At 43.8% G+C, this 27,439-nt stretch overlaps 1 protein-coding gene across 1 annotated transcript in view; it reads left to right on the top strand.

Moving 5' to 3' along the window:
• The window catches only part of LOC119450088 (mitochondrial inner membrane protein OXA1L-like), a 31,897-nt gene extending 4,897 nt beyond the window's left edge, over window positions 1-27,000 (top strand). The window contains exons 2-8 of the mRNA XM_037713447.2: window positions 1,076-1,228; window positions 3,652-3,871; window positions 8,584-8,727; window positions 18,637-18,722; window positions 18,846-19,010; window positions 23,622-23,726; window positions 26,851-27,000. Of these exons, the coding sequence (XP_037569375.1) occupies window positions 1,076-1,228; window positions 3,652-3,871; window positions 8,584-8,727; window positions 18,637-18,722; window positions 18,846-19,010; window positions 23,622-23,726; window positions 26,851-27,000 (1,023 nt within the window). The remainder of the gene's footprint in view (window positions 1-1,075; window positions 1,229-3,651; window positions 3,872-8,583; window positions 8,728-18,636; window positions 18,723-18,845; window positions 19,011-23,621; window positions 23,727-26,850) is intronic.
• The last annotated feature ends 439 nt before the right edge of the window (window positions 27,001-27,439 follow it).

Genomic DNA, 27,439 nt, shown 5'->3' with positions numbered 1-27,439 from the left:
CTTGCGGCAGCAGTCAAATTTGTTTATATTGAAATCGCAGATAAATACAGTTGGTTGTATTGAGGTGAAAAATACATGGGTGTTCTATGGACATGAAGCTATAAAAAGTTACATACTTCGCTATATCGAGGATTTGGTTGTATTGAGGTTTAACTGTAGTTTGTATACGCATGCACCTACCACATAAGTGAACGCCACTCAGTACACCAGGAGTGTTATTAGTGTGCTTCATATTGAAAGGAACAAACCTTCCTCACTTTTGTTTCACACATTGGTAAGCAGGGTGGCTTGTGAATTGCACTGAATTAGGTGCATGCCTAAAGCTTGATGTTGTAGATGTTGCTGACAAGTGAAACATACTTGCGCCTCTTACCACTTCTTTGTCCACATACTGGATGCCATAAACGAGGCACAATAGCCACTCGCCTTGATGTTTCTGCCTTGAGAAGGTGTTCCGCATCAGGCAGTTTTTGAAAACCTCACTGGGAGCCTACACATTGCCCTTTCCCAACCAGTGCACAAGCTGCTGTTTAAAATAGTGTGAGTGCCACAAGCAACAAGAGAAAGAGCACGGAGCCAGCAACGTAAACAAACTGCTGACAGAGGGCCGACATCAATTATTTCACGAAGGTGGCACACTGAGCACGGCATATTTGCGCTATCTGGCCGAGGTTTTGGGTCTATTGTTCACATCTGAGCACATTCAAATAAATAGTAAACCTATGATTGTAGATGTGTTCAGTTAGCTCTAACATTAGTACTCAATTAACCTGATAACAAAAGTAAGGAATTGGTTGATGTATACACCTTGCTCACAGAAGTTCCGAGAATGTGAAACTGCATTTGCGGCCCAAGTGCAGTGCCTGGAACTAAAGGTGGCATCGCATAGGTCGCCACACATAGTACACCTATATATACTACTCACACTGACCTGCATAGCACTTGCCATTATTTCTGGTAGCATGCTTGGGCAGGTGTATGTGCATGCATACCTAAACTACAGAAACTTTTAAGCAGAGTAATCTGTGATGGTTACTTCCTTCTTCAAAATGTCAAATCTGTTTTTTTCTTTTAGCATGCCCGATTACTTTCAGTTAGAAGTTGTCAGAGGATGCCATTGTTGAAGTCAAACAGCATGAAATACACATCTTTCAATTGCCAAGTATCTCGAAGACGAGGGTTGTCGTCGGAAGCTGGCAAGGTGGAGGCTGTGACTGCATCAGTTGGGGTATGTATGCTTTGCACTTAAGCAACATATTCAGAAAATGTTACATGGTTTGTGTAGGAGCTCAACACAGGGAATCATTCTTTCTGCAATTATTTTCATGTCTGCACTTGCTTGTCTTGTATAATATTCAATTTAAGGTATGCAGGTGGCTCCATTGCAACCTTCGTTCTTCATGTTTGGTGGCAAGACTGGTGGCAAGAAAAGTTGCCTCGTCATCTTTGACTGAACGCTGCATTTACAAACAGATATTTTTGCTGACTTGGACAACTTACAAATCCCGGTTGTAATGACTGTGGTGCTATGGAAATGGTTCAGCATATCCTATTAGAATGTCCAGCCCCTTGAAATGAAAGAACAATTTATGAAACAGCAATGAACAAAATTATTTGAGCACCACTGACGCTTAGAAGCACATTAGATCCTATGCTTTGTCTTTCTTGGCAACGGCAGGCTTTAAGGGACACTAAAGAGAACCACTAAATCTGTTTAGACTGTTAGAGCTTTCTTTCAAAACTCTATCTTTGTTTATTTCACGGTGAGAGGTTGATTATTATAAAGAGAAAATGAAAGTCAAGGTTTCATTTTTCCGATTTCGAGCCTGCACCCATCAGTGTGATGTCACTAATTTCAAAATATCTTTTTGTAATTGGCCCATTGTCGCTCCTTAAAGTTCTTGAAACTTGCTGAATGTAGTCTTTGACTTTTTTAGGATACAATGTAGTCATTGTTTGCTGATAAAGGATTAACTGGGCGTAAGCACATGCCGTCAAAACTGATGACATCACAGTGAGCTGGTGCAGGAGTTTCAAGGCGGCGTCGCCGCCTGTCTTTTATTTTTGCATTTTTTCTGGCTTACCAGGTCTTTTGTAATTGTAAGAGTGCATTTTTCAGAACTGGTAGAAAGGTAGCATTATAATTCAGCTCGTTGTTTTTTCTAGTTGTTGCCCCTTTAAACTTGTTTGCTTATTTTCGGGATATTGGCTTGCTTGACAAGATTTAAGAAATGCTTCATGTTAAACACTTTAAAGTGACTGAACTTCTTCATTTTGAATGTAACACACAGAACATCATTTTATATTTTAATACAAGTCCATCTTTTTCACTCCTGTTTATTTTCTTCTGCATTCTTTCTCTTGGGGCCTTTCAATCCCTCATCTCCTCCCCCATGTAGGTGACTATATGCACACCGACAAAAACCTCAGGGTTTCATTAAACAGCTTTCTCTCTCTCTCTTCAGCAATAGTCTCTTCGGCTCTATACTACAAAATTCTAGGTCGTAGGTTCGATTCCCGGCTGTGGCGGCCGCATTTCAGTGGAGGCAAAATGCAAGAACACTTGTGTACTTAGATTTAGGTGCACGTTAAAGAGGTGCACATTAAAGAGCCCCAGGTGGTCAAAATTAACCCGGAACCCTCCACTGCGGCATCTCTTATAGCCCTGTAATCGCTGTGGGACGTTAAACGTCGTGAATCAATCCATCAGTAATATGCTTTATAATCTAAACGTTTTCTTGAAATGTGTGTGGAGTCCAGTGTGTCCCTGCAAAATGGTACACGTGAGTTTCTCAGGTTGCATTTTCTCAGTTTAGTGTCTTGAATTGCCTTGACTAGAACAATCTGAGAAAGCAGGGACATTAACAACTTGGGTGATTGAACTATGAGCCACCACAAAATTTATTGTGGCAGAGATTGAAATAGTAATCTAGGTTCCAATGTGCTTGTACAGTGACCTGCTTTTTTATTCTAACAACTATAAAATAAGATTTAGTGCTTACTTCTGCTTTGCTTTTACACAGATTTTGCAACTAGTTTACATTTCTTGGTCCACATCCTTCACTAAAACAGTTAGCATCATTCTTTGGTTAGAACCAAAGAATGATCCTAACTGATGATGAACACAGAACCAGTCTATGTGTCTCCCACAACTCATTTTTGCACTGGTGAGTTGCATTTACGGCAGTGTTCTTTCATGTATTCGAGATGAACTGGAGCAGGGAAAGATGCCAGGAGCTTTATTCCATTATACAAACCAAAAAATTCAACCTTGCTGCAAAATTTAAGTAACAAAAAAGCAGTGGTAAGCAATACATTTTCTTTTAAAGTTGTTAAAATAAGAACACTGGTATCAGTATAGGGTATTGCATGGAATTGTAGTCAAGCTAGAGCACATTTAACCCCTAACTTAACCAAGTTAACATTTCATCCAGAGAAGAGGTGCGTATGACAAAAGTTGTTGTGATGTACAGTCATAGCCACTGCTCTAGCACTGGCTATGACTGGGTGCCCCAATTTAGTTGGCCTAGGTGCCAGATGTTTGTCATCAGTAAATGCAGTGAGAAAGTGTATCTAGAAATACTTTGCATGTGTTAGTCTGGATGAGCTACTGATGTCACATTTTGTCTACCATCCATGTATGACCAACAGTTGGAACAGACAAATGCAGAGACAGTCATTCCTGCTGTCCCACCAGCACCAACAGTAGTGCCTGTCGAAAGCTTTGTAGAATCCCTGGGAGACGACACGGTGGTGCCTACTCTGCAGTCCGTTGGGTTGGGAGGCTGGTCACCATCAGGCATAGTACAGCAGCTGCTTGACTTACTGCACACAAGTACTGGACTGCCCTGGTGGGCCACTATAGCTGCTAGTAAGTACATCCTGCCCATTGTTTCTCTATGACACCAGGATGGCATTTGCTTGAAGTCAAAACAAGGCGCCTACAATGGCCATAGACTGTTTACAGTGCTGCTGCATGGGCGCTGCCATCTTTGAACATGTGACCGCGCTGCCATTGAATGCCTGTTGGCTTCCCCTTTCGAGTAGTGGATGATGTGCTGAGTAAATGCATAAAAGTGCTATTTTCGCTTTATGAGTGAATCATTATTTGCCAGTTATGCGACGGTTTCAACCGAAAGCGCAAATGGAATGTTAGTGCTGGTGATAATTTACTGATGGCCTTATTTTAGCTTGATGGCCAGCAGTGAGCGAATAACTCCCAAGTTGGAGCTTGCGCATCCTCCGATAAAGTGATACCCGATTGTGCTTCCTTCTTTTTCATTTGTTTCCTTATAACAACAGGTTGCTCTTACCACCTCAATACTGTGTAATTTTGTGACAGTGGCTATGTGCGAGCAATCTGTCAATAATATTGTCTTCAGTGCCATTAAAAGTGTATCTCTGTTGTTTTCACTGCCTCACGTATCAGTTCTGAACATACGGTATACTGATAGTCCTTGGAGATGCATGAGCAACGAGTATAATATACCAAGGCACCCAAAGTGCCTTGGTATATTACGCTTTAAGAAACTATAGTCATCCAAGGATATTTTGTTATGCTTTACGTATTCAGAACAAAATATGCAATGAAACAGCACCTTTTTGATTCCTGTACTTTTCACAACTTGGGAAAATATTGTTTACACGGGAGATGTCTTAAGTTCATTATCATGACTGCATGCGCAGTTCACTGCAATTACGTGTACTACAAGCCCTGGCTAGTCGTCTCCTCCTGCTAATAAAGTGTGTATTACCGGACGCAAAATCTTCATTAAGAACACAACAGTGCAGCACAACACAACAGTGCAGCAACATTATAAGTGTACAAGAGGACACTCAATTGTTCTTAGCTTACTCACACTTGTAGCTGTTCATATCGTATTCATATTGGACCTAAACATCTTTTTTGAAAGCTGCAGCTGAGAAGCCTCATCTGCAAAAATACTCATTCGTCTATAGCAGACAACAATTTATTTGCTAGAAGTCACTGTCTGCATAACACGCTAACTAACGTTTCCTCTCATTGGTACTGCAGGGTACACTGATATCGTGTAGTGTCGGAAAATACTTTTTCAGGTGTACCACAGCACAATTTGCTTCATATGGGCAATATGTTATCCTATACAGTCAGTAGAGTTAGCACAAGCCAAGCCACTTTTTGCGGCAATTCGAGCATTTGGCTGCACTTGGAAGGTGTCTTAAGACGTTGGAGCCGACAGCACCATCTCTTTTGCACTCTGCAACCTAACCGCTGTAAACAGTCTATACATGGAATGTATTTGGATGCCACAATGCAAATTTTCTCTGGATACTTGCATATGTCAGCAAAATGAGCAGAACTCACTCGGACTCCCTCGCAGAACAAATTTCAAGCTTTGGCTTCACTCGCTCAGACTTGCCAGAACTCTTACTTAGCTGGTCTCACTTGGATTCAGACTCATGAGGTCTGTGTGCTCTGGATCACTTGGACTCACCATTGATTGGACTCGGGTGGGCCCACTCACGACCATGTAGAGTCTGGCTCATTCGCACTAGCGAAAAATCACTGCCAAGCTCACTTATACCCCAGTCAGATGAGCAAATTTAGTGGCACTTCGAGCGAGTGCACTTTGCTTCACTGAGTGTCACATCGGCAGTGTGGTGCTAGACGGCAAAAGGAAGTGTCATTTGGAATTGATGGGAGTGACTATCTATGAAGCCACAGGGCTTTGTATGATTCTCAGCATTTTGAATTTTGAAAATGGTTACTCTTCTTTAGGAAAAAAAAAGCTTATTTAGAAAAATGTTCGCAATGTAAAATAGAAATACTATAGTTTCATTAACATGTCTATTCGTTTTGAGCCAGTGCAAGCAAGAAACAAATCCGAAATCCAGAGGGTCAAAATGGCGCTAGACAATTTGATGTGCCGAAAATGAATGTTTTAAGCTGAAAATGAACATTTTTGACTTCACTGATGTCACAGAGACACTCGTAACATTTGAAATCACGAAAAAGTTGTCTTAGAATTAGTGCCAATTCTTCAGTGAGTATTTATTTATTCATGAAGCACTGCTTCATGAATAAGCACTGCTTCAGCTTAGGCTGCACTATTGCAAGTGTTACAGTGCATTGTCTTTACTACAATGTGACTCGTATGACAAAGGAATTTAGAGGGCCCACATGCTTCATTATAAAGGCGTTTGACTATTTTTTAGTTTACCTTTCAACTGCTAACAAAAATGCTGGTTTTGCTATTTTTTCTGTGGTATTTAATCAATGTATATAGTTTTTTTGAAGCTTGCATTGCTGCAAAATCAGTTTAGTCTGCAACTATTCTTTATGCTGCAATATATGCTAAAGTGTTAGCTGTGGCAATAAAAATTTGTTAGACCCCTGAAAGACGGTCATTTCCCAGCAGTGATGAAAGTTAAGATTGCATGTTATATTTTGTTATACCTGGTCAGAGTCCTTATTAGAACTTAAAGCTCCACCCACCGCTCATGCCACGTTACTTATGCAATAATGAAGACAGCAGCTAAGAGCTTAAGTGAGTCAGAAATATTTCACAAATTACACGATGTTCTCCTGTGATAGATGCATTTCACTTCGGGATCAATGTACTGGATTGCATTTGTTGTTTATTTTCTGTTGGCCAAGGGACATATTATAGCCCAAGGATATACAGTCAAACCCGGATATATAGAATCTGAAGGGGATCACAAAAATGTTTGATATATAGGTAATTTGATATATAAAATAACAAAATTATACAAGAATTTTCAAGGAGATTTTACTGCTCTTTGTTATGCACAATAATTCATTATATGTGGGTTCGATATATCCAGGTTCGACTACATATCTTAAGTCATGTTGTAACCCTTGATTCACTAAACAAACTTCAGACTACCTTGAATTCACTCGTACCCCAACTCACGCCCCCTTCACATTCCCTGCTTCACAAAGGGGAGGAGTGTTGTTTTTGTATGCAGAAGCCTTTAAGCCTTTGAGCATGTTCGTAATGTGTGGCTAGAGCTGTGAACTACTCTGTATCTAAGCACGTAAGTGAGCTCTTTGCCTTAAATATGTTCTGAGAATGAACATCCCTCTTGCAACACAAAAGCCGGTGCTTTTAAATCACGCTGGAGCAATGAATGTGAGTTATTTAATATAATGACACAGGAGCATTATAATGGTAGCTGAAGGTATGTGCACTGTTGCCTAGGTTTCTCACTCAGGAAGTTAAATTGTGGCTACTTGCCACATGTTTTATAATTTCATGTTAACTAGGGCTAAGGATTGATTAAATAAGTCTAGCCCATTTAATTAAAATTGTTTAATCATTTGCTTAATATACTAATTAAATATTGAAATTTATGTATGTGACCGAAAAATTAAAATACAGTTTTTATTTGAAAACTTTGAAGAAAAGCAAGCAATGTTTTCTGAAGCGGCATTTGCCTTTGACATCATGTCGGTGACGCCATGCTTCAGCAGACATATGAAACACATCAAATTTACTCGGACACAATCATAAGTCTACCTACAGTGAGAGTATTCATTCACTCGTCCCCTTGTCCTGCTGGCTTAAAGTGCAGCATGTATGGGTGGCTTTTGGCTTGTGACGTACTCGGGCAACATCTCACCATCGGTACATTGTAGCTCAGTGTGTTGTTCCCTCTGTTTCTGTTGAGCAAGTGAAGCGGTTACATTGGTACTGACACTTGCCTGACTTTCTCAGGTGATCTCAGCTGATTAATTGCAATAAAAAAATTGTTCCTATTAAAGAATTAATTGATTAATTGGAAGGTTAATAATTTAGTCATCCTTGCTGATGGCAATCTGATGGTATGGAGTGATAACGCAAATTTGCTGGCAGTGAAAATAGAATAACAGCTGCTTTACTTTCTACTGCTCCTTGCTTTTTATTTATGTTTTTATATTGGGGAAAAACGAAAAAAAAAAAAAACGATAGCTGATCACATTGCAGTAAAAAATAATACAATATAGTTGTCTCGTTAGTTGCTCTTGCCCCTAGAGACTGCACTGTTCATTGCAGGTTTTTACTGACATCTAGTGTGTGAAATAGCCAGCTTGTGCAATCTGGTGCTTCTTTCCAAGTTTTGTAGGTATGGAGTAATAATGCAAATTTTTTTGCAGTGATAATGAAAACAGTTTCCTTACCTTTTACTGCTCCTTGCCTACATTTCGATAGTGATAGTGATAACATTAAACATTGTAGGCCAACTATGATTGCCGGGTCAAGTAAACACATAGGAAATGTTTGTTCATCGAATGTTAATTTATTTTTTAATCATTGTACTTCTCTCTGATCCACTGAACATTCCAGTAAGCAAAAACCAAAATGCATGCCCTCAATTGCTATGTGTTATCAGCCATGGAGCCATCATGTACAGCTAAGAAATGCATCTTGCAGCATCGCTTTCTCAATGTATGCTGAGGAAATGTTATACTGGCCCATTGTATAATTTCAAAATTCTGGAACTCTTGTCTGCTTGGATCCAGGATGTGTTTGCACGACTTGCTTATATTGAAGTGTCGTTTTATTGATTCAGTGTGCCTTTTTTTCCCCTTTAACTTTATAGGCACTGTGGTCGTCAAAGTACTCCTACTGCCTTTGATCATCAAAGGCCAAAAAAACTCTATTCATATGAACAACAACCTTCCCCAGATGCAGCATTTGCAAGCCAAAATGACTGAGGCTAGAAACATGGGCAACCAGCTTGAAGGTATGTGCAGCGCACAAGCTACAATTGGCTGCTGTCTTTTCCTTTCTTCCATTTTGCGACTGCCAAAATGACTGCTTAGTTCTGAAAAAATAATGAGCAAAATGTTAAGCAGTGTGTATTCAAGCAGTGCTTCCTTCTCCTCCCGTTTTAAAATGTTGCTTCTGTCTTCAGCATCATTTAACAAGAGCAGAACAGATAGGCAGTTATAAACTTTTCAGTGTGCTCAATGAGCCCAGAAATGTGCAATCCATGCCTGAACTCTCTGAAAAATGTCAGCTATAGAAATGAAATTAATGTGAAATATTACTCATAAAACATGCAGCAACTTCTGAAATTTGCCTCATGTAAGTCACTGCTGTAAAAGCAAGGAAAGTTATGAACCCACTGCATGAACACATGTTACTGATGACAAACACCAATATGTGTACTGTTTAACTTCTTTCACTAATACACTTTGGAAGATAACAATTTTGCAGCACAAGTCCAATAAGAAGTATCTCACAATATGTGCAACACATTCTAAGCACTATACTCATTGGTACTTCTGCTTTTGAGATGTCTTGGCATGTGCAATGGTACCCATGGTGCTTAAAAGGGTTACGACTGTTCATGTGTAAAAGAGTATTAAAAAAACTGAGTGAATGCAGGCTGGCCACGGCCACCTTTCATTAAAGAGCACAAAGCCTGTCTGCCTTGAAGTTGAATAAGACATTTTGAAATAAGAATACACCACTAAACATAGCTGAGACTCCTGATTCTTCATTATCATTAAAAGGTTCTTATTAAATCACTGTAAACCATTCTTGGCTGGAGTGATGATGCACTTTCACATCAATTGATGGAAGCATTCGACATAAGCAGATTTGTGTCGACGATTCCTCTGTCATTCTGTACCACTGTGGACAAAGATTTTTTTTATATATGTAATTCTGATTAGGCCATATCGATTGATGAGTCAGTTAAAAAGATGGGCTATCTTGCCCTTATTTTATATTCTGAACACACTCTTGTTTCATCAAACATGTTTTGTCTGCTCAGAATAAAATTTACAGTAGAACCCTGTTGATACGTTTTCAATTTTTCTTAGGGGACCAGAGAAAAACTATGCATGATCCAAGAAAATTTTATATCCGTTAATGTGCACTGCAGCTCTCGCGATAAGGCAGAAAGGTACTCTCACACAAAACTTTACTTGAAGTTGAATAGAAAGCCAAGAGACTATTGAAAACCCAGTAAATAAAGCTCACTATTACCGCCTGGCGATTTTATTGAATAATAGCCATGTAATGCTGACACGCAGTTTCACATCAAGGAAAATTAGAAAAACTTGCTCACCTTTAGTTCTGGCCATGCAGAGTACAGTTGTACAAAAAACCGCTGTTAAGTAAAAAAAAGCGTGCAGGATCGAATGACAAGTGTCACAATGTTCTGCTCTCACGATCCATCTTTTATGTCATGACAGTCATGACACATGCACCTCCTGGAAAACTGGACCGAGATTGGTTCATAGAAAAGTTATTAGAGTAAATTATTTAGAGCACTCTGAGGCTTACCAGTAATAAAGCGACAGCTTTCCTTGGATAGTTGTCCGCACTTTGATGTTGTAGTATGTCAGTTTCTGGCTGTTTATGTGACCTTCACACATGGTGTGTGTGTATATATATATATATATATATATATATATATATATATATATATATATATATATATATATATTGCCACCTGGTGTTTTGAGCCAGCCAACAATCATCATTGGGTGCCCAGCAAGAACGGAGAAGACGACGAAGTCGAAGATCCCGCGCCAGCTGGAGAACCGTCTTCCTTCGTGTCTGGCATTCTTCGTGTCTGGCTGCTGGTACTGTTGCTTGCGCTTGCCTTAGCGCGTGACAAACTGGTGGAGGTGCTGGGTAATCTAATCTATGCACCAAACCCCTCCGAGCAGCAGGAGCTCCAGTCCCGTACCGGTGGTTACGCCTGTACACCGCGCCAGCAGAAGGATCCGTGGACAAGCCCCTGAGTTTGGACTCCTCCCAGAGACAATGGCAGCTCCGACCACCCCAACTGGTATGGAAGGTACTACGCCGATTCATTGTACGCTACTCAATCCGCGAACACCGAATCCCTTCCACGGTGCCATGCATGAGGATGTTGAAGATTGGCTGGTGCACTATGAACGTGTTGCCGCGTTCAACAAGTGGGACGATGTAGACAAACTGAAAAACGGATATTTCGGCCTTAACGATGGCGCACGTGTTTGGTATGAGAACCGTGCAGATACCCTAACTTCATGGGAAGAATTCAAACGCCGTCTTTTTGAGACCTATGCGAGCCCTGATCGCCGAGAACGAGCTGAGCGTGATCTCCAGTCCCGTATTCAAATGCCGAACGAAGGTGTCGCAATGTATGTCGAGGACATGACGCGTCTCTTTCGACGAGCCGACCCCAGCATGTCAGAAGAAAAGAAGGTGCGGTACCTGATGCGCGGAGTGAAAGAGCAGCTGTTCGGTGGTCTCGTACGCAGTCCTCCCAAGACTGTGTCAGAATTTCTTTCCGAGGCCGTCACCATGGAACAGACTCTTCGGCAGCGGGCAACATCATACGAACGCCAAGTGAACGCTGCCTCACCTACGGACTTCTTCGGAGCTCTCGGGGGCCACGTCGATTTCTTCCGAGAGCTCATCCGTTCCGTCATCCGCGAAGAACTCCAGAAACTGTCGGTACCTTCACAGCCGACGCTCAGCTCTTTGTCCAGCGTTGTCCGTGACGAAGTCCAGCATGCGCTAAGAGAACCAGCCTTCAACACGGAAGCTCAACCGGTAAGAACTAACAGCCCCCGTATGTCATATTCGCAAGCTTTGCGGCAACCTGCACCACCTTCCTCCCCGTTTCGCACCGCGTCCCCGGCCATACTACCGCCCGACCAAGCGGCCTCGTATTACCACGACAACCGACAGGAGGCCCCAAGAAAATCAGACGTGTGGCGGGCACCTGATCGCCGTCCCCTTTGCTTTCACTGTGGCGAAGCTGGGCATGTCTACCGACAGTGCTCATATCGAGAGCTCGGACTACGCGGATTCCCAACAAACTCGCCGCGACCTAGGTTCGGCCAGCATCCTCCTGCAATTGAAGAATACGTTGCCCAGCAGCGCGGATCCTCATCAGCTCGACACCAGTCACGCTCCCCTTCGCCGCGGCGGTTTTCTCCGACTCGCCGTACGTATTCGAGCGTGGTGCAGGGTCGGTCGCCCAGCCCGCGCCGGGAAAACTAACCACAGCGGCCTTCGGGGGCGAGGCCGCTCAGTCTGGACGTGCTCAAGGACCCCTGCTGACGCGTACGCGGATCGACGATACATCGACGACGACAGTACCTGCTGATTACGGAAGAAAAATTTCCTTGGACATTCCTGTATTGCTCGACGGTCGTGAATTGACTGCTTTAGTGGACACTGGAGCGGATTATTCAATAATCAGCGAAAACCTGGCCACCCTTCTAAAGAAAGTGACGACGCCTTGGAATCGAACGCCAGTTCGTACAGCTGGCGGGCACATTGTCACACCACTCGGCATGTGCACGGCACGAATAGAGATTCGCGGCTCTACATTTGTTGCCAGCTTGAGCATTCTCCCTCAGTGTTCTCGAGACCTAATCATCGGCATGGACTTTCTCAGGGAGCACGGAGCTATCATCGACATTCGCCAACGCCTCGTCACTTTCTCGACAAAGAGCGCCGCAGCGACGACCAACACCATCCACCCTCGAGCACCTCTTCGTGTTACCGACGACGCTGTCACGTTACCACCGCGTGCAAGTGTCGTGGTTCAAGTGGCATGTGACAGGCTCTTACACGGTGAAGCGGTCGCAGAAAGCAATCACTCGCTCCTGCTTTCTCAAGGTGTTTGCGTAGGAAGAAGCCTTATTGATCTTCATGATGGCCACTCTGACGTTCTTGTCACGAACTTCAGCTACGAACACCGCCACCTTTTCCCCGGTACTGTCATCGCCTACGCCGACCCAATCGCCGATGTCACTGAATGTTTTGTTTCCGAGGCAATTGACACTGCTGAAGCACCTTTACGCAACGTCGACATTAGTCCAACGCTTCCTGAAGACAACAAACAACCCTTGCGCGAGCTGTTACTCGAGTTTCACTCTTGCTTTGCACGGTCGTCGAAGATACGTCAAACGGCGATTACGAAACACCGTATCATCACCTATGACGACGCGCACCCCATACGGCAACAGCCTTATCGTGTCTCCCAAACCGAACGACATGCCATTCAAACGCAGGTGAAGGAAATGCTTCAAGACGGCGTAATACAGCCTTCATGCAGCCCCTGGTCATCGCCAGTCGTGCTTGTTAAAAAGAAAGATGGCACGCTTCGGTTTTGTGTTGACTACCGGAAGCTAAACAACGTCACAAGGAAAGACGTGTACCCGTTGCCTCGTGTCGACGATTCTCTGGACAGGCTGAGGCGTGCAAAGTATTTCTCCTCTATCGATCTGAAAAGTGGCTACTGGCAAATTGAAGTAGATGAGCGGGACCGCGAAAAAACTGCCTTTGTTACTCCGGACGGCCTTTACGAATTTCGAGTACTCCCTTTCGGCCTCTGTTCCGCTCCAGCCACATTCCAGCGAATGATGGATACCGTTCTCGCTGACCTCAAATGGAAAAGCTGCCTCGTCTATCTCGATGATGTCGTTGTCTTTTCGGAATCTTTTGACGAGCACCTTCGACGCCTTCGGAATGTACTCGAAGCCATTCGATCGGCTGACCTTACCCTCAAGCCAGAGAAATGCCATTTTGGTTACGAGGAACTGAAGTTTCTCGGACACGTCGTGAGCGCGGCAGGTGTTCGGCCCGATCCCGAGAAGACTGCTGCCGTAGCTGCTTTTCCAGCTCCAACAGACAAGAAAAGTGTCAGACGATTTTTAGGCTTGTGCACATATTATCGACGCTTCATTGAAAATTTTTCGAAGATTGCAGAGCCGCTATTTCGCCTTACGCGTGACGACGTGCCATTCCTCTGGACTGATGAACAACAGACCGCCTTTGCGGAGCTACAACGTCGATTGTCTTCTCCTCCCGTGCTTGGTCATTTCGATGAGGACGCCGACACAGAAGTACGCACTGACGCCAGCAGTATCGGTCTCGGAGCTATCCTGGTGCAAAGGCAAGACGGGACTGAACGAGTTATAGCCTACGCGAGCCGCACTCTGTCACGCGCCGAGTCCAATTATTCCACCACAGAGAAGGAGTGCCTCGCGGTCATTTGGGCTACTACAAAGTTTAGGCCGTATCTCTACGGGCGGCCATTTAAAGTTGTGACTGATCATCACGCTTTATGCTGGTTAGCCAACCTTCGAGACCCTTCTGGACGATTAGCGCGTTGGAGTCTACGACTCCAGGAATTTAACATCACCATCGTATACAAGTCAGGCAGAAAACATGAAGATGCTGACACGCTATCACGAGCACCTGTTGAATCTGAGAATCTTGACGAGGAAGATGACAGCGCCTTCCTGGGAGCCCTCAGCGGGCCGGATCTGCTCGCTAAACAGCGATCGGACCTTGAGTTAAGGCCCATCATCTATCACTTAGAAGGCGGCATCGCGTCCATTCCTCGCTCGATTTCGCGACGGTTGTCGTCGTTTTGCCTACGAGAGGGCATCTTATACAAAAGAAACACAGGTGCCGGCGACAAACCACATCTTCTAGTAGTGCCTCAAGCCCTTCGCGACGACATTCTATTAGCCTGCCACGACGAGCCGACATCTGGTCACTTGGGCTACTCAAGGACTCTGGACAGGGTACGAAAGCTGTACTACTGGCCTAGACTGACTGCTTGCGTCAAACGCTACGTGAAAGGATGTCGTGAATGCCAGCGCCGCAAGTCACCCCCCTTCAAGCCTGCAGGCCTTCTACAACCCATCGACCCTCCGCGTACGCCGTTTGATCAAGTTGGAATGGACCTTCTTGGCCCTTTTCCCTTGTCTTCCTCCGGCAATAAGTGGATCATTGTCGCAACTGATTACTTGACGCGTTACGCTGAGACGAAGGCACTACCACGCGGGACAGCATCTGAGGTTGCCCAGTTTTTTATGCATCATATTGTGCTTCGGCATGGCGCACCGTCATTCATCATCACTGACCGAGGGACCGCATTTACGGCGAAGCTCCTGGACGACATCTTCAAGTTGAGTTATACGAGTCATCGAAAGGCCACTGCATACCACCCTCAGACTAACGGCTTGACAGAAAGACTAAACAAAACACTGGCAGACATGATATCTATGTACGTGGATGTGCAACACAAAACGTGGGACGAAATCCTGCCGTACGTAACGTTTGCGTACAACACTGCCACGCAGGAAACTACACGATTCACGCCGTTTCGTCTCGTTTATGGTCGAGATGTCCAAACTATGCTCGACGCCATGATTCCGTATGACGACATCGATGAGCTCGACCAGTTAGCTCCTGACGTCGAGGAGTACATTCAGCGCGCCGAGGAAGCACGTCAACTGGCCCGTGTGCACATAAGACAGCAGCAGTCTACAGATGCAATAAGGTACAATCTCCACCATCGACAAGTTACCTATGAGCCCGGCGACCAAGTTTGGGTTTGGACCCCCATTAGACGGCGAGGCCTCAGCGAGAAACTCCTGAGCAAGTACTTCGGACCGTACACAGTGCTAAGGCGTGTTAGCGACGTGAACTATGAAGTGATTCCTGACGGAGACCTGCCATCGTCCAAGCGCCGATTACCCCGTGCAGAGATTGTACATGTCGTCCGCCTCAAGCCGTATTTTACACGGTGATGTTCACATAGCGTACTGTTGAACAAACTTTTTGCTGTAGTCGCATCGTCCTCCGCAGAACTCCGAAGCGAATTGTTTTTCCCGACCACAGAACGCATTTTTTGCCTAGTGTGCATGTCCGTATCTGGGCTAGCACGTTTACATTTTTTTTGTGCGTCTTACCTCATTTGTGTACTTTCCATGTACGTCTTCTGTTTGAGCATCGAGTCGATGCTTCATTGGGAGGGGGAATAATGCCACCTGGTGTTTTGAGCCAGCCAACAATCATCATTGGGTGCCCAGCAAGAACGGAGAAGACGACGAAGTCGAAGATCCCGCGCCAGCTGGAGAACCGTCTTCCTTCGTGTCTGGCATTCTTCGTGTCTGGCTGCTGGTACTGTTGCTTGCGCTTGCCTTAGCGCGTGACAATATATATATATATATATATACACACACACACACATACATATTGTAAAGGAAAATTGCACAAAATAGCAAGTGGGGAAGAACATGGAAGAAGTAGGAAGTAAACAGGGCACTCTGGCAGATGGCCGGCTGTCTGTTTTCATTACAATATATATGTAAAATTACATGTCCGATGGTTCGTTTCAAACCTGGTTCCTGGGGGAACTGGGCACAGAAGCCTTATGCTCTAGCCGCTAGGCCATGGACGTATACCTGGAAAGGTGGAATAAAACACCCTTAAGAATGTCCCCCATGCAAGCCAGTGCTTTGAAATGCTTGGCATGTTTGCCTTGTCACATAGCAACAATTTACTTATAATAAGTGGGTGTGCGAATCTTCTCGGTGACAATTAAGATACTAGAGGTTACGAGATGTGTTCATTGCTGAAATTCGCTGTGCTGCATTTCTACAAAGTCGAACTTGTCTTGTGGTTCAACACCATTTAATGTTGAGTACCACTTGCTCTGCGAGGTCCACTATGGTCGCTGAGGGATGCTTTTGTTACTGAAATCTGCAGTCAGCCTCTCCTCATAAAGGGCCACTTTGTGCCTTGCTGGCTTATGTAACCCTCGCTCTTGCCGATTCCCACAGTTCATGGGATCTGCATAAATTTTTTTCTAGGCTTTCAAAGTTGGACTTTCATTTAAAATAATTAAAGAGCTTACAAATTGAAATTGTCATGTCAGTATAAAGGGTCCCTGAAACAGTTCGGACAAATCTTGTAGATGTGTAGGGTGCAGCTACAGTAAAACATTCACACTGCAATTTAAGTGAAGCGTCTCATATTAAAAGAGCTACGGACAATTACAAGTTATCCTCCTCCCTAACCATGCCTTTTCTCCTCAACTTGTTCATCAAGTGATCGGGGCTAAGCTCTGCCTTCATTGGCTCTGTGTCATGATGTGACGCCGTGTCGTCTACTTCCGGTTGTCTTGGAGCTTCTCCAACCTCTCTGCGCTGGGCTGTCGATCCCCTACAAGAGCTATCCAAGCAGCGCGCATTGTGAGCGTTCTGTCGTAGCGCCGAGTGTGTCTGGTATTCCAGTAACCACAGGTGAGCTGGGCATTTTGACGAATGGGCAGAGGCATTAACTAAAGCCCTTCCATAATTGTACCACTGTGATGAAGGAGCTTTAGCGTAGACATACGTTAGCGGCCTGACTGGCCTGCACAGTCCAGCCACCTGGTGGCGCAGAGCTTAACCAACCAAACACAGAGCTAATATTGCTGTAACCAAGTGTAAAACATTTTAAACATTTCAAAAGACGTGTTCACAATTACGCTCCTGCCGAAAATTTATACCAGCAGTAAAGTAGAATACACTTGGTTACTGCTATATTATCTCTGTGCCACCAGGTGGCTGCACCGTGCAGGCTGTTCGCACTTGCGCCTCTGCTCATCCCATGAAACTCCCAGTCCACTTGTGCTTGCGTTTACCTGAATACTGGTCACGGTAAACTCTATTGTGGTTGTTATCCTTCAGCGTAAAGTGATGGCTGCAAACGTGTAGATGCTGGTGCCAGTCAGATACCGACAGCCCGATGCACTGCAGCCACTTTGCTCGCATGTTGCCTTGCAGAGGGACACGATGTCGCCTATTGCTACATTTGCAGGTCAAAACCTAGCAAAAGTGAGCCATGGTGCTCGCGAAAAGAATGCTCGAGACCAACACTGACTGCGCAGCTCACGTTTATACAAGCACATGGCACTTGCTGCATACTGGAAGTGCTTGAGTGTATTGATAAATTGTCATTGTGTATTCTCATTCTGTTACTTATTTTTTATAGAAACAAATTAACCAACATTCCAGCTATTACGAACAACATTTGTTCTCCATAAAGTTGGAAAAATTATCGATGACATGACCTGGCTAGCCAATTAAATAGCTTGCACAAATGTCGTCAGTTGGGCCTAAAGTGTCAGTTTGGATGGATCAGCTGAAAACTCATGGTAGCAGCGCTGCTGTGATCGGTAGCGATGCACATTTTTGAAACCTTATTAATCAATACACGTTTTATGTGGAGCGCTTAAATGTGTCACTTAATGATCAGAAGGACCTACCCTAACAACTCAGTACGTTTGTCATAATCTTGCCAACTGTTTAGTATGTGCATGTGTGTGTATGCATGCATGTGTATTAAATTTACTGTGGCAGAAATTAAGAACTTCAAACTGAGTTTGCTGTATCCATCCTTTCTGCTAAGGTGTTGGCATCACGTTGCAGCCGTCATTGTCATGTTGTTGATGAAGAAGTAAAACAAAACTTCATCATCATTGAAAATCAAATTCGTGCTCCTGTCACAATACAGTTGGGAACTGGATGTGCAAACCCCCGAGCTATTGCACAACATTCATGCTTGGCAACATGTGGGAGGTATTGTGTGCCATGCAGGCTTTGGGAGCGGGGTCATCTGTGCGTATACTTCAGAGGCCACAGTAGGCAATCTTGTAGTAGATGAAGCCAACATTGTATGCATTGCAAAGTTGTTTTTGAGAAGATAGCACCGTTATTCGAGAGAGCCTACTGCTATAGTAATCAGCAGGAGTTCAGAGTTCGGGGAAATAGTTGTTTCTCTGTCTCCTTTTTAACATTCTGACTTGTTTTTCAAATTGATATTTATGATGGGTGATTTTTATTCCTTTTAGCTGCCCGTATTGCTAATGAGCTGATGATTTTCATGAAAGAGAAAAATGTAAACCCCTTGAAGAGCATGATCATACCATTCGCTCAGGTATGTGTCACCACTTCATTACCTGGCATTTTTATGTGTTTTTCAACCATATGTATCAATGCATGCAATTGCTTCCCTTAATCAAGAAGCCTGTGATTCACTTCTCGTTAACTTTTCTTGCAGGCTCCAGTGTTCATCAGCTTCTTCTTTGCCTTGCGTGGAATGGCCAACTTGCCTGTGGAAAGCTTTAAATATGGTGGCATGTTGTGGTTTACTGATCTCACTGTGCCAGATCCTTTCTACATCCTGCCATTAATCACCAGTGTTTCACTCTTCTGCACTCTTGAGGTGAGCTGGTTATTGCACTATGAAAGCAAAAAAATTATGGAGCATGTTACAGGCATGGGAATAAGCATTGTTTCAATAAATACACTGGTGTTCTAGTGCCTGATGTTCTAGGCCTATGGCAACACTTGAAAATTTTTATCTGTGCACTTATGACTCCCCCCTTTGTAGCAGTGGTCTCATTTCCAGAATGGCACTTTGCTCTTGTAGAAAAGGCTGTAGTAACAGCAGAGCAGTTATTCTGCTTGCAGGAAATGTTTGCAATAGTCCTGAATCAATCAAGGCCAAGCTAGGCCATAGTAAACAGTGAGTGGGTTGTCACAACACATGGCAGTGCTTTTCTGTAGGACCTTTAGTTAAGCTTTTATCAATGGCGTAAGTTGCCCAAATGCTCTGGTGTGTAATAAGTTAATCAATACAGGTTAATCTATTGATGTTTACATTTGTGAAATTTATTAATGCGGTCATAAACCTCTGGTTTAGTGTCAAAACTATCTTGATGGCTTATACTATGAGGTGTTAGAGTGACTCTACTTATAATAAATCTTCCACTGCAATACCCATTTAATCAGTCTCATTTATTTAATCAACCTCTGTTAGCCCTTCGAGGAAGAGATCGGTAGTTAGTGATAATTATTTTTAGACCATGGAAAAGAGGATCATGGCTGGCAGAAACAGTCGAGGAAGGGATCGGTAGTTAGTGATAATTATTTTTAGACCACGGAAAAGAGGGTCATGGCTGGCAGAAACAGTCAACGGAGATTTCATTGTAGGTACAGTGTGTAAGACAAGTGCAAGGGGAAATACAAACACAGCACTGACTGCTTACTGGTTTATTAATTGTATACCACTTAATGTACCAATACAGTTTAGCCGACTTCTAATCCCACTTGTACAAGCATCAATTACCCGTAGCTGTGGTAACTCAGTGGCTACAGAATTCTCCTAAGCATAAGCAGGGTGTCGAAAAGAAAAAAGTACTGGTTCGGTTTGGTTCAGATTCAGCGCACTCTGATTTCATTCTGGTTCAGTTCCAGTTCAAAAAAATACAAATTTATAACAGCTTGCGAACCGGTTCAGCACAGAGAGAGAGAGAGAGAGAGAGAAAGGATGCATAGAAAGGTAGGGAGTTTAACCGGAGGTAGGTCTGGCTGGCTACCCTGCACGAGGGGAAGGAGTAGGGGGATAAAAAGAGAGTGGAAGGGCGAGAGAGATAGAAAAAGAGACAAGCACAGTAATCTTTATCCTGCCCTATGGAGAAATGCTACACAGTGCCATTGACTTGTCTGCATGGCCCATGTGCCGGCTTTTAGGGAGGTGGAAGAAATGGGCTCCCTGGCATATGGTAGATAGAAATCGGTGTTTTTACACGAATATCAATGAAGTTTAATGTTGTACAGCTGCAGCAGCCATACACATAAAGATGCTGTGTCATTGCAAGAGTGTGCAGCACATGGTGCGTTGCATCAGACGCCCTTCCTTTTCGTAGCGTTTCCTTTTACTGACATCTGTATTAAGTAGGGGGAAAACAGTAGAAATTTATAACGGCATTCAAATAACAAGATTTTTTAATCTAGTGTTTAAGAAAAACAGCCGTCCAATATAGAATAGAATACTGAATATTTCGAGTTCAATTTTCAATTTCGAATATCTCTAATAGGCTCCGCGAAAAATTTCGTGGAGCTGTACAGCCTCATTTGCTGCAGAAGTGATGTCTTCCACTTAAAATAGTCTAGCTGAGGACGCTGAATTACATTAACTGACTACAGGCACTACAACACCTACATAATGAATGGTCTGCAGCAGAGCCCTCATAGATGAACAGCTGTCTACTTCACTGAATTTGAAAATGTAGCTTCCAGGTTAGCATTACAAACAAAAAAAAGGAAAAAAAAAAGAAACATTGCATTATTGATTTTTCTTTCCACAATATATTGCAGCTCTTGATGAAAGTCCACTTATTGCAACATTTAAATATAAAACATACAGTAAAACTTTGTTGTAACAAAGTTGAAGGGGGAGCCAAAATTACTTTGTTATATCCTGTTATATCCATTACTTCGTTATATCCATTGTTGCACTTTACTGCACTATATTCCCTATGATGTGCACAACTTTAAACAAGCATCGAAGGAGATGGCTTTGCATTCCACGGAACCGCTACACGGCCACATATGTGATGAAATTTTAATAAAACAGTAAAGGAATCTCCAGCTTTTGCAACACACGACTTAGCACCTGACGCGACTGCCTTTACGATAGCTGCCTTCTGTTCCAATGTGATGGCCTTTCTTTTCGGCTTTACACTTGGCTCGTCTATAGCATAGTTAAACTGGCAAAATGGCAACGCACCAGTGCAACCTGGGGGGCCACACCCAGCTGTACCAGCCTGCATAGCACCACTGTGAGAGACAGAAGTGCGATGATGATAATGATCCGCTGCTTACGCTCAGCCACACACAGTGGTGCCTGGAAAAAGTCCAGTGTTGCTTGATGGCATATTTAATGCCTGGGCATGAGAGTTTTGAACTTCTGCACCGAATGTGTGCTTAACACCGTGGAAAGCAATATATTTGGCATGCAGGGATCAGGTATTTTTTTGGTTTCGGAGACAAATCTAGTTCGTTATATCCATTGGCTAGACAATTTTACTTTATTAAAACAAGGCTTCAAATGCATGGACCTCTCAGAGGATTTAAAAGGGAATTTCACTTACTTCATTATATTAATTATTTCATTATGTCCCATTTAATTATAACGAGGTCTGACTGTAAATTCATGTGACAGTCAGGTTTGTTATATGTATACTTGACTTCACAATCAAAGCAGATGTAATGTCGCAACAGTCAGTATGCAGTTTCATTGTCGATAGTCTGACGGAACCTCGTCTTGTCATTAAGAATGATGATGAAACAGGACAGACCTCAACCAAGATTAAAATGATAAATTTGATGTTTCAGCCCAGCATGTAAGCCTTGTTTACGGTGTGTTTAGTTTCATTCCGATTTTAACCAAGGCTCCCGTGTTAAGGCCTAGACGTAAAGATTTTAAAACCTTGGCTGGTGTTTATCCTGTTTAATGATTATGTAGTTTGCTGTCAGTCATACTTCTGCTTTTCATACCACAAGATCTTTAAGCTGGGCAAATATTTCTGTTAAGGTTTGACGACATAAATGAAGGTTCTCACACACATTTCCCCAGTGGAAGAACGGGACAGCCAGATGGACAAGGCAAGACAGAGCACTATGTATTTGGTACATTTGGTTGTCCCAGTGTTGCTCTGGAAAATAGCACTACGTCAAACCAGCTAGCCCAAAAGCACTTTTTTGTAAGCTTGGCAGTCACGTGTCTCAGTAATTTCCCTGATGAACTGCACTTTTGCTTAGCCACCACTCAACATTCTTAAAGGGCCCCTCACCAGGCCACATAGCAAATTTTGTTTATATGTTGGAAGTTGTTACGTGCCCTCTAGGGAGCGTCCTACCGCAATAATTTTTCAAATTGGTTCATTAATAGCCGAGATATAAATATTTCAGTGCCGCGAAACCATGCTTTCAAAAGGCGAGCGTCACTGCCAAGAGAGACACTCTCTGCCCTTGCGCCATCTAGCCTCCGCAAGCAAAATTCCTTTCCTGCATTTTCCCATGCCGAAGCTGGGAAAATCGCGTGAAGCATACTTCACGGGCATGCCTCTTTCTTTTTTATTTCTCGCATTTTTTGCTGTGCAGCACACTTCCGGTGACGGCCTCGAGCGCAAGCTGTTGCGCTTGTCTTGAATCGCGCTGCGCACGATTTTGCGCACGAGAACACCCGACTAGCAGTATAAGTCAGTGCTGCATGAACCCTGAGGCAGATGCAAGCGGATCACAGAGCATGATCGTGCGCTGGAACATAGACACAATTTCGTTGACATAATTTCAGAATGACATAATTTCGTTGTCAGCGCGTGTGACTGCACGACGTGGGAACAAGCAGACAAAACGGAAGTACGTCTCTCTTGCTGCGGTGCTAATTAAAACAAAAATACGCAGACATTCAGTTTGTATGTTTTATTATTTCTGTAAACTTTCATTTGTCTATTGAAGCACCAGATTAAGCAAGTGATGTTACCTTGAATAATTCTCGAAACCACGTGTCACTATGAGCGACGTCACAGCACTGCGATTTACGTAGGTGCACTTGTGTGATATACGTTGACTCTCCGGCTGGCAGCGCAGCACCCGTGAGGAGAAGGGCAAACTGCGTTTAGTTTTAAATTTGACCTGCTTCCGTGGCACATAGTGGTGTCTGTAATACTTAGCAGACACGGTCGTTAGCACACATTGTATGCACTGCGCTTCTCAGCTCAAAATGGCCAGACCTGGTAAGGGGCCCTTTAAAAGAGTGCCACAAGGACAAGGTACTCGAGTGTCTAGGTTAGTTCTATTTTGTTGTGTGCAATTAGAAAGTTTTGCGTGCAAGTTTTGACGCTGTTTTGTACTCAAGAGATTTATTGCTCTTAGCCAAACATAAAACTAGTTTTCTCTGACCTTACCTCTATTCTATATTTTGAAGTATCTCAGAAAATAGTGTGTATACCGCTATTGCAGAGTCTTACGTGCCATTATCTTTCAGCTTGGTGCAGAAAGTGGTGTCCGAGCTGACAATCTGCAGTGGACACGATATGTTTTCCGGTGCCTGCCAGTGGTTATTTTCCCAATCACCATGAACTTTCCATCGGTATGCTTGTAATTTTGGGATCTTTGCTCTTGATTCTGTATTCTCCTGTGTTTGCAACTACAGTGTAGACTGCTTATAACGTAAGTTGCCGGAGTCGCAAATATCCGCACTATAAGCGGTACCGCACTATAACCAAAGCAACAATTTTCAAGGCGCGCACATATGCAAAACATGTGCACCCAGCCGCCACGCGTATGCGACAGTCGAGGAATGCGGCTAAAACGTTTGCATTCAATTTACAGTCGAATCTCGTTAATTCGAACCAAATCACGCGGCGGCGCCTACGACCAGCATTGCTCCGGCACCGCCATAGAGTAAAAGCTTAGGAGAGACCCCTCAATGTCACGCGCGAACAGAGCAAAAAAAAAAAAGAAAGAAAAAAAAAATGCGGCAGAAATTTCACCCTCTCTCAAATGGCAAGGTCGCCGATTCTGCGTTGTGCCGGAACATGCCTGTATGTGCCGACTAGAGTGTACTAGATATTCTAGTACACTCTAGTGCCGACATCTCAGCCACGCTAGCGTAGCCATGCGTAGAAAAACCCTTCTTTCTCCTTTATGCTTCCTCTACTTTCTAGTCACGTGTTGACCTTGCACGCTGCGGCTACGGTGCAGAGGGAAGCAGCGGCGCTGTCCCAGGCCGGCCAACGAAACTGCCCACGCCGGCAAATGCCCGCTTCCCGATAACGACAGAAAACTAAACTTCGGGGAGCTGGTGCCGGGCCGTTTGTAGCGGCGGCGAGGCGCGCACGGTGAAAGTCGTAAGTGAGGGAGCTACAAGGGAGGGCGAGGGGAGCCACCGAAACGGCGGAGTTGCCGAGGCGAAATCCGCTTCCCTGCCGCCCTCCTCCCTCACATTCCACGGTCTCCGCGTGCGGCCTTCGCCGTGCCGTGCCGGTGCCGCTTGTTCCCGAAGTTTTCTTTTACTGCCGTTATTGTGAAGTGAGCGTTGGCCGGCGTTGGCAGTTTCGTGGCCCTCGCTCGCTATGCGCGCCGTGATATTTCACAACTCGCACTCAAAATTCTGGTTTCAGCCTTACTGGCTGTTCGTTTGCACCACGTGCCCTTCTCCTCCACTTCGTCTCTCTTTCTTCCTCGAGCACTCCTTGGGGCGCCCGTTTGAGGGGAGCGTTCGCTGTCTCCGCTGACTTCCGTACTCCCACGCAGCCGCACTGTAACCGGTATTTCGTTTCCCGCAACTGCACTATAAGCGATACGTGTATACATGGAAATGCTATGGGAAAATTAACGGGGAGTCTGAAAAGACCGCACTACCATCCAGTCCTGCACTATAAGCGGTTACGTTATAAGGGTTCTATACTGTATCTAGCTGAACATGGGAAATGAGAATGTATTGGTGTTATTACTTCCCTGAGGCATTTTTTCTTGAAATGCGTCCCCCCCCTTCAGGATCACATTTTGATGGCTGACTTAAATTTATAGTGATTTATTTGGAGAACAAACAAGCAAATAAATGTTTGGTGACAGTAAGCGGCAAAGCTTTTTTTAATGTGCAGTTTTATACATGATTTATTGCTGAATACATGGATAAACTAGCATAATTTATTTTTTACAAGTGTAATAAATTCACACAACCTGTTTTTTAAGTTTTATATATATGTTTGACAAAACTAGGGCACAGATTTTGAAACTTTCCATTTCATTTCCCACTTTTGTTGTGTCATGCCGAGGGTGTGATCCCAGCAAAGACAGCGATGTAGCAGCCTTTGAGCTATGTCCAAACCAATGATGAATGGCCAGAAGAATGGAAAATAAAGTTTATCCTTGGAGAATACGGCTCCTGGGATGGTGCACCCTTAGCATATGTGAGGCATGCCATGTGAGCACCCGGGAAGCAAACTCAGTGGTATGCACCCCAGAAGAACGAAGCGAGGGAGAAAGTTGCAGTAATCAGTTGTTAGATCACTAGGTGAGATTCAATTAGTTCTTTTGTGTCTCAAAGAGATGCACGCACGGCAGTATCATGTTTCGCGAGCACCTGCCCGTAAAGAAAGTAATTGCGCCCCTATGGGAGAGCCATGTGGGCTAGCATTCTATAGTAACTTTCAATGATAAGAAACCAGATAGAAATCAGTTTTCCTGACGCCCATAACTCAAACGATTCGTGCAAGAATTAAAAATTTAAAGAGTGCAAGCAGGGCGTGAGCATGTGGCAGTAGACCAGGCGCTAGTGGGAATACTCCCATACTACCACAGTGCCAGCTACCACAGTGCCAGTCATCAAAGCAACCCTAGGCAGTGCTTCATTCTGAAAAAAGCAAATATTTTTTTAATGCTTGGTTGCCATCATACATATACGGCCGTGACCACTTGAGATTATTTCCTACTGCCATACTTGTACAGCGGTGACGCTCAAAGGGTTAATGTACAGTGGTTTCATTTAGTTAGCAAGAGTTGTTCTCACTACGAGTGTCCGTGAACGTCAATGTTTATGCTGCTTTAAATTCAGTGTGTTTTCTACCAATTAGCCACCATTTTTTAAAGACAAACTGTCACTTCTGAAGATGCCTTTTGCACATGGCTTGTCATGGTAATTTTAGTGTACATATCAGCTCCAAGCTCTGATAATGCTCATAGTGATGAGCCTGTCAGTGCTTAAGACATGTCTTCTTGGTATCTCGACCCTAGGACCAATTATGAGATATCCATCAGTAACTTGCAGGAAAGTGTGTTGCCGTTTCACATTTTCTCAGAAAGCTTTTTTTAAACACTGTGGCACAAGACTGTGTAGAACACCAGTGTGGTTTGGGCCGACTTTGGGGACAAATATCTTAGAACTCATAGTAGTCTCAGTAGTCCTTAAGTGGGCATCCCTTGAGGAATGACTGACTTCAATTCCACAATTGTAATTTGTGCCTTCAATTAACTTGAAGTGTATTTACTTGTGAATTTGTTAATTAAATGGTTACTGAGTGATTGTCACAAAACTTCTTGTTCGCACCAACACAATAATGCGCCACCAATAAACTAACAATCTATATTGCAGTGTTTTCAAAGGTCATTAGGCATTTTGCTAGTTTAATTGATTTAAAGCTTTGTCTTCCTCTACCGTATGCCTTCATATGGGGTTGGTTACTGCAATGCAATTCTAATAATAAATGCAGGCTCTTCTGTGTTACTGGGTCACAAGCAACGTGTTTACCCTGTGTCAAGTGGGTGTGCTTCGCATTGAAGCAGTGCGGAAGCGTTTAAACATACCAGCATTGGTCAAACACAAGAAGAGTGAACTGACCCTTTCGAAAAGGGATTTGTAGAAGTGTCAAAGAATGTGAGTGAGCATGAGCTTCCTTCCTCTTTTCCACAAGTGTGCATGTGCTTGTTACATATTGCTCTATTGCATTTATCTGTGGTTAATGATCTCTGAAAGTGCTCAAAAATATCTGTGGCTAGTGATCTCTGAAAGTGCTCAAAATTCTCTTAGTGAGACACTGAAACTGAGAAATATGTGCTAATTGTACACTCATTGGCTGTCTTTGTTCATAGCAAGGCTCAACACTATAAATACTTGCTGTGTTCTTAACCACATAAAGCCACAGACAATAAAGCAACAGGAAGCAAGAAGCCAGGAAAGCCTCGGGAATTAAGTGTAGTTGAAATTGGAATGTATAAAATAATGAAGAAAGGGAAATGAAAGTGGACGAAAAGATACTTGTCACCGGCGGGAGCCGAACCCGCAACTCCGCATTACGCGTG

Source organism: Dermacentor silvarum, chromosome 4 (genome assembly GCF_013339745.2).
Source record: "Dermacentor silvarum isolate Dsil-2018 chromosome 4, BIME_Dsil_1.4, whole genome shotgun sequence".
Taxonomy (NCBI): domain Eukaryota; kingdom Metazoa; phylum Arthropoda; class Arachnida; order Ixodida; family Ixodidae; genus Dermacentor; species Dermacentor silvarum.
Note: the sequence above shows the minus strand (reverse complement) of the source record. Positions and strands in the feature narration are given on the sequence as shown.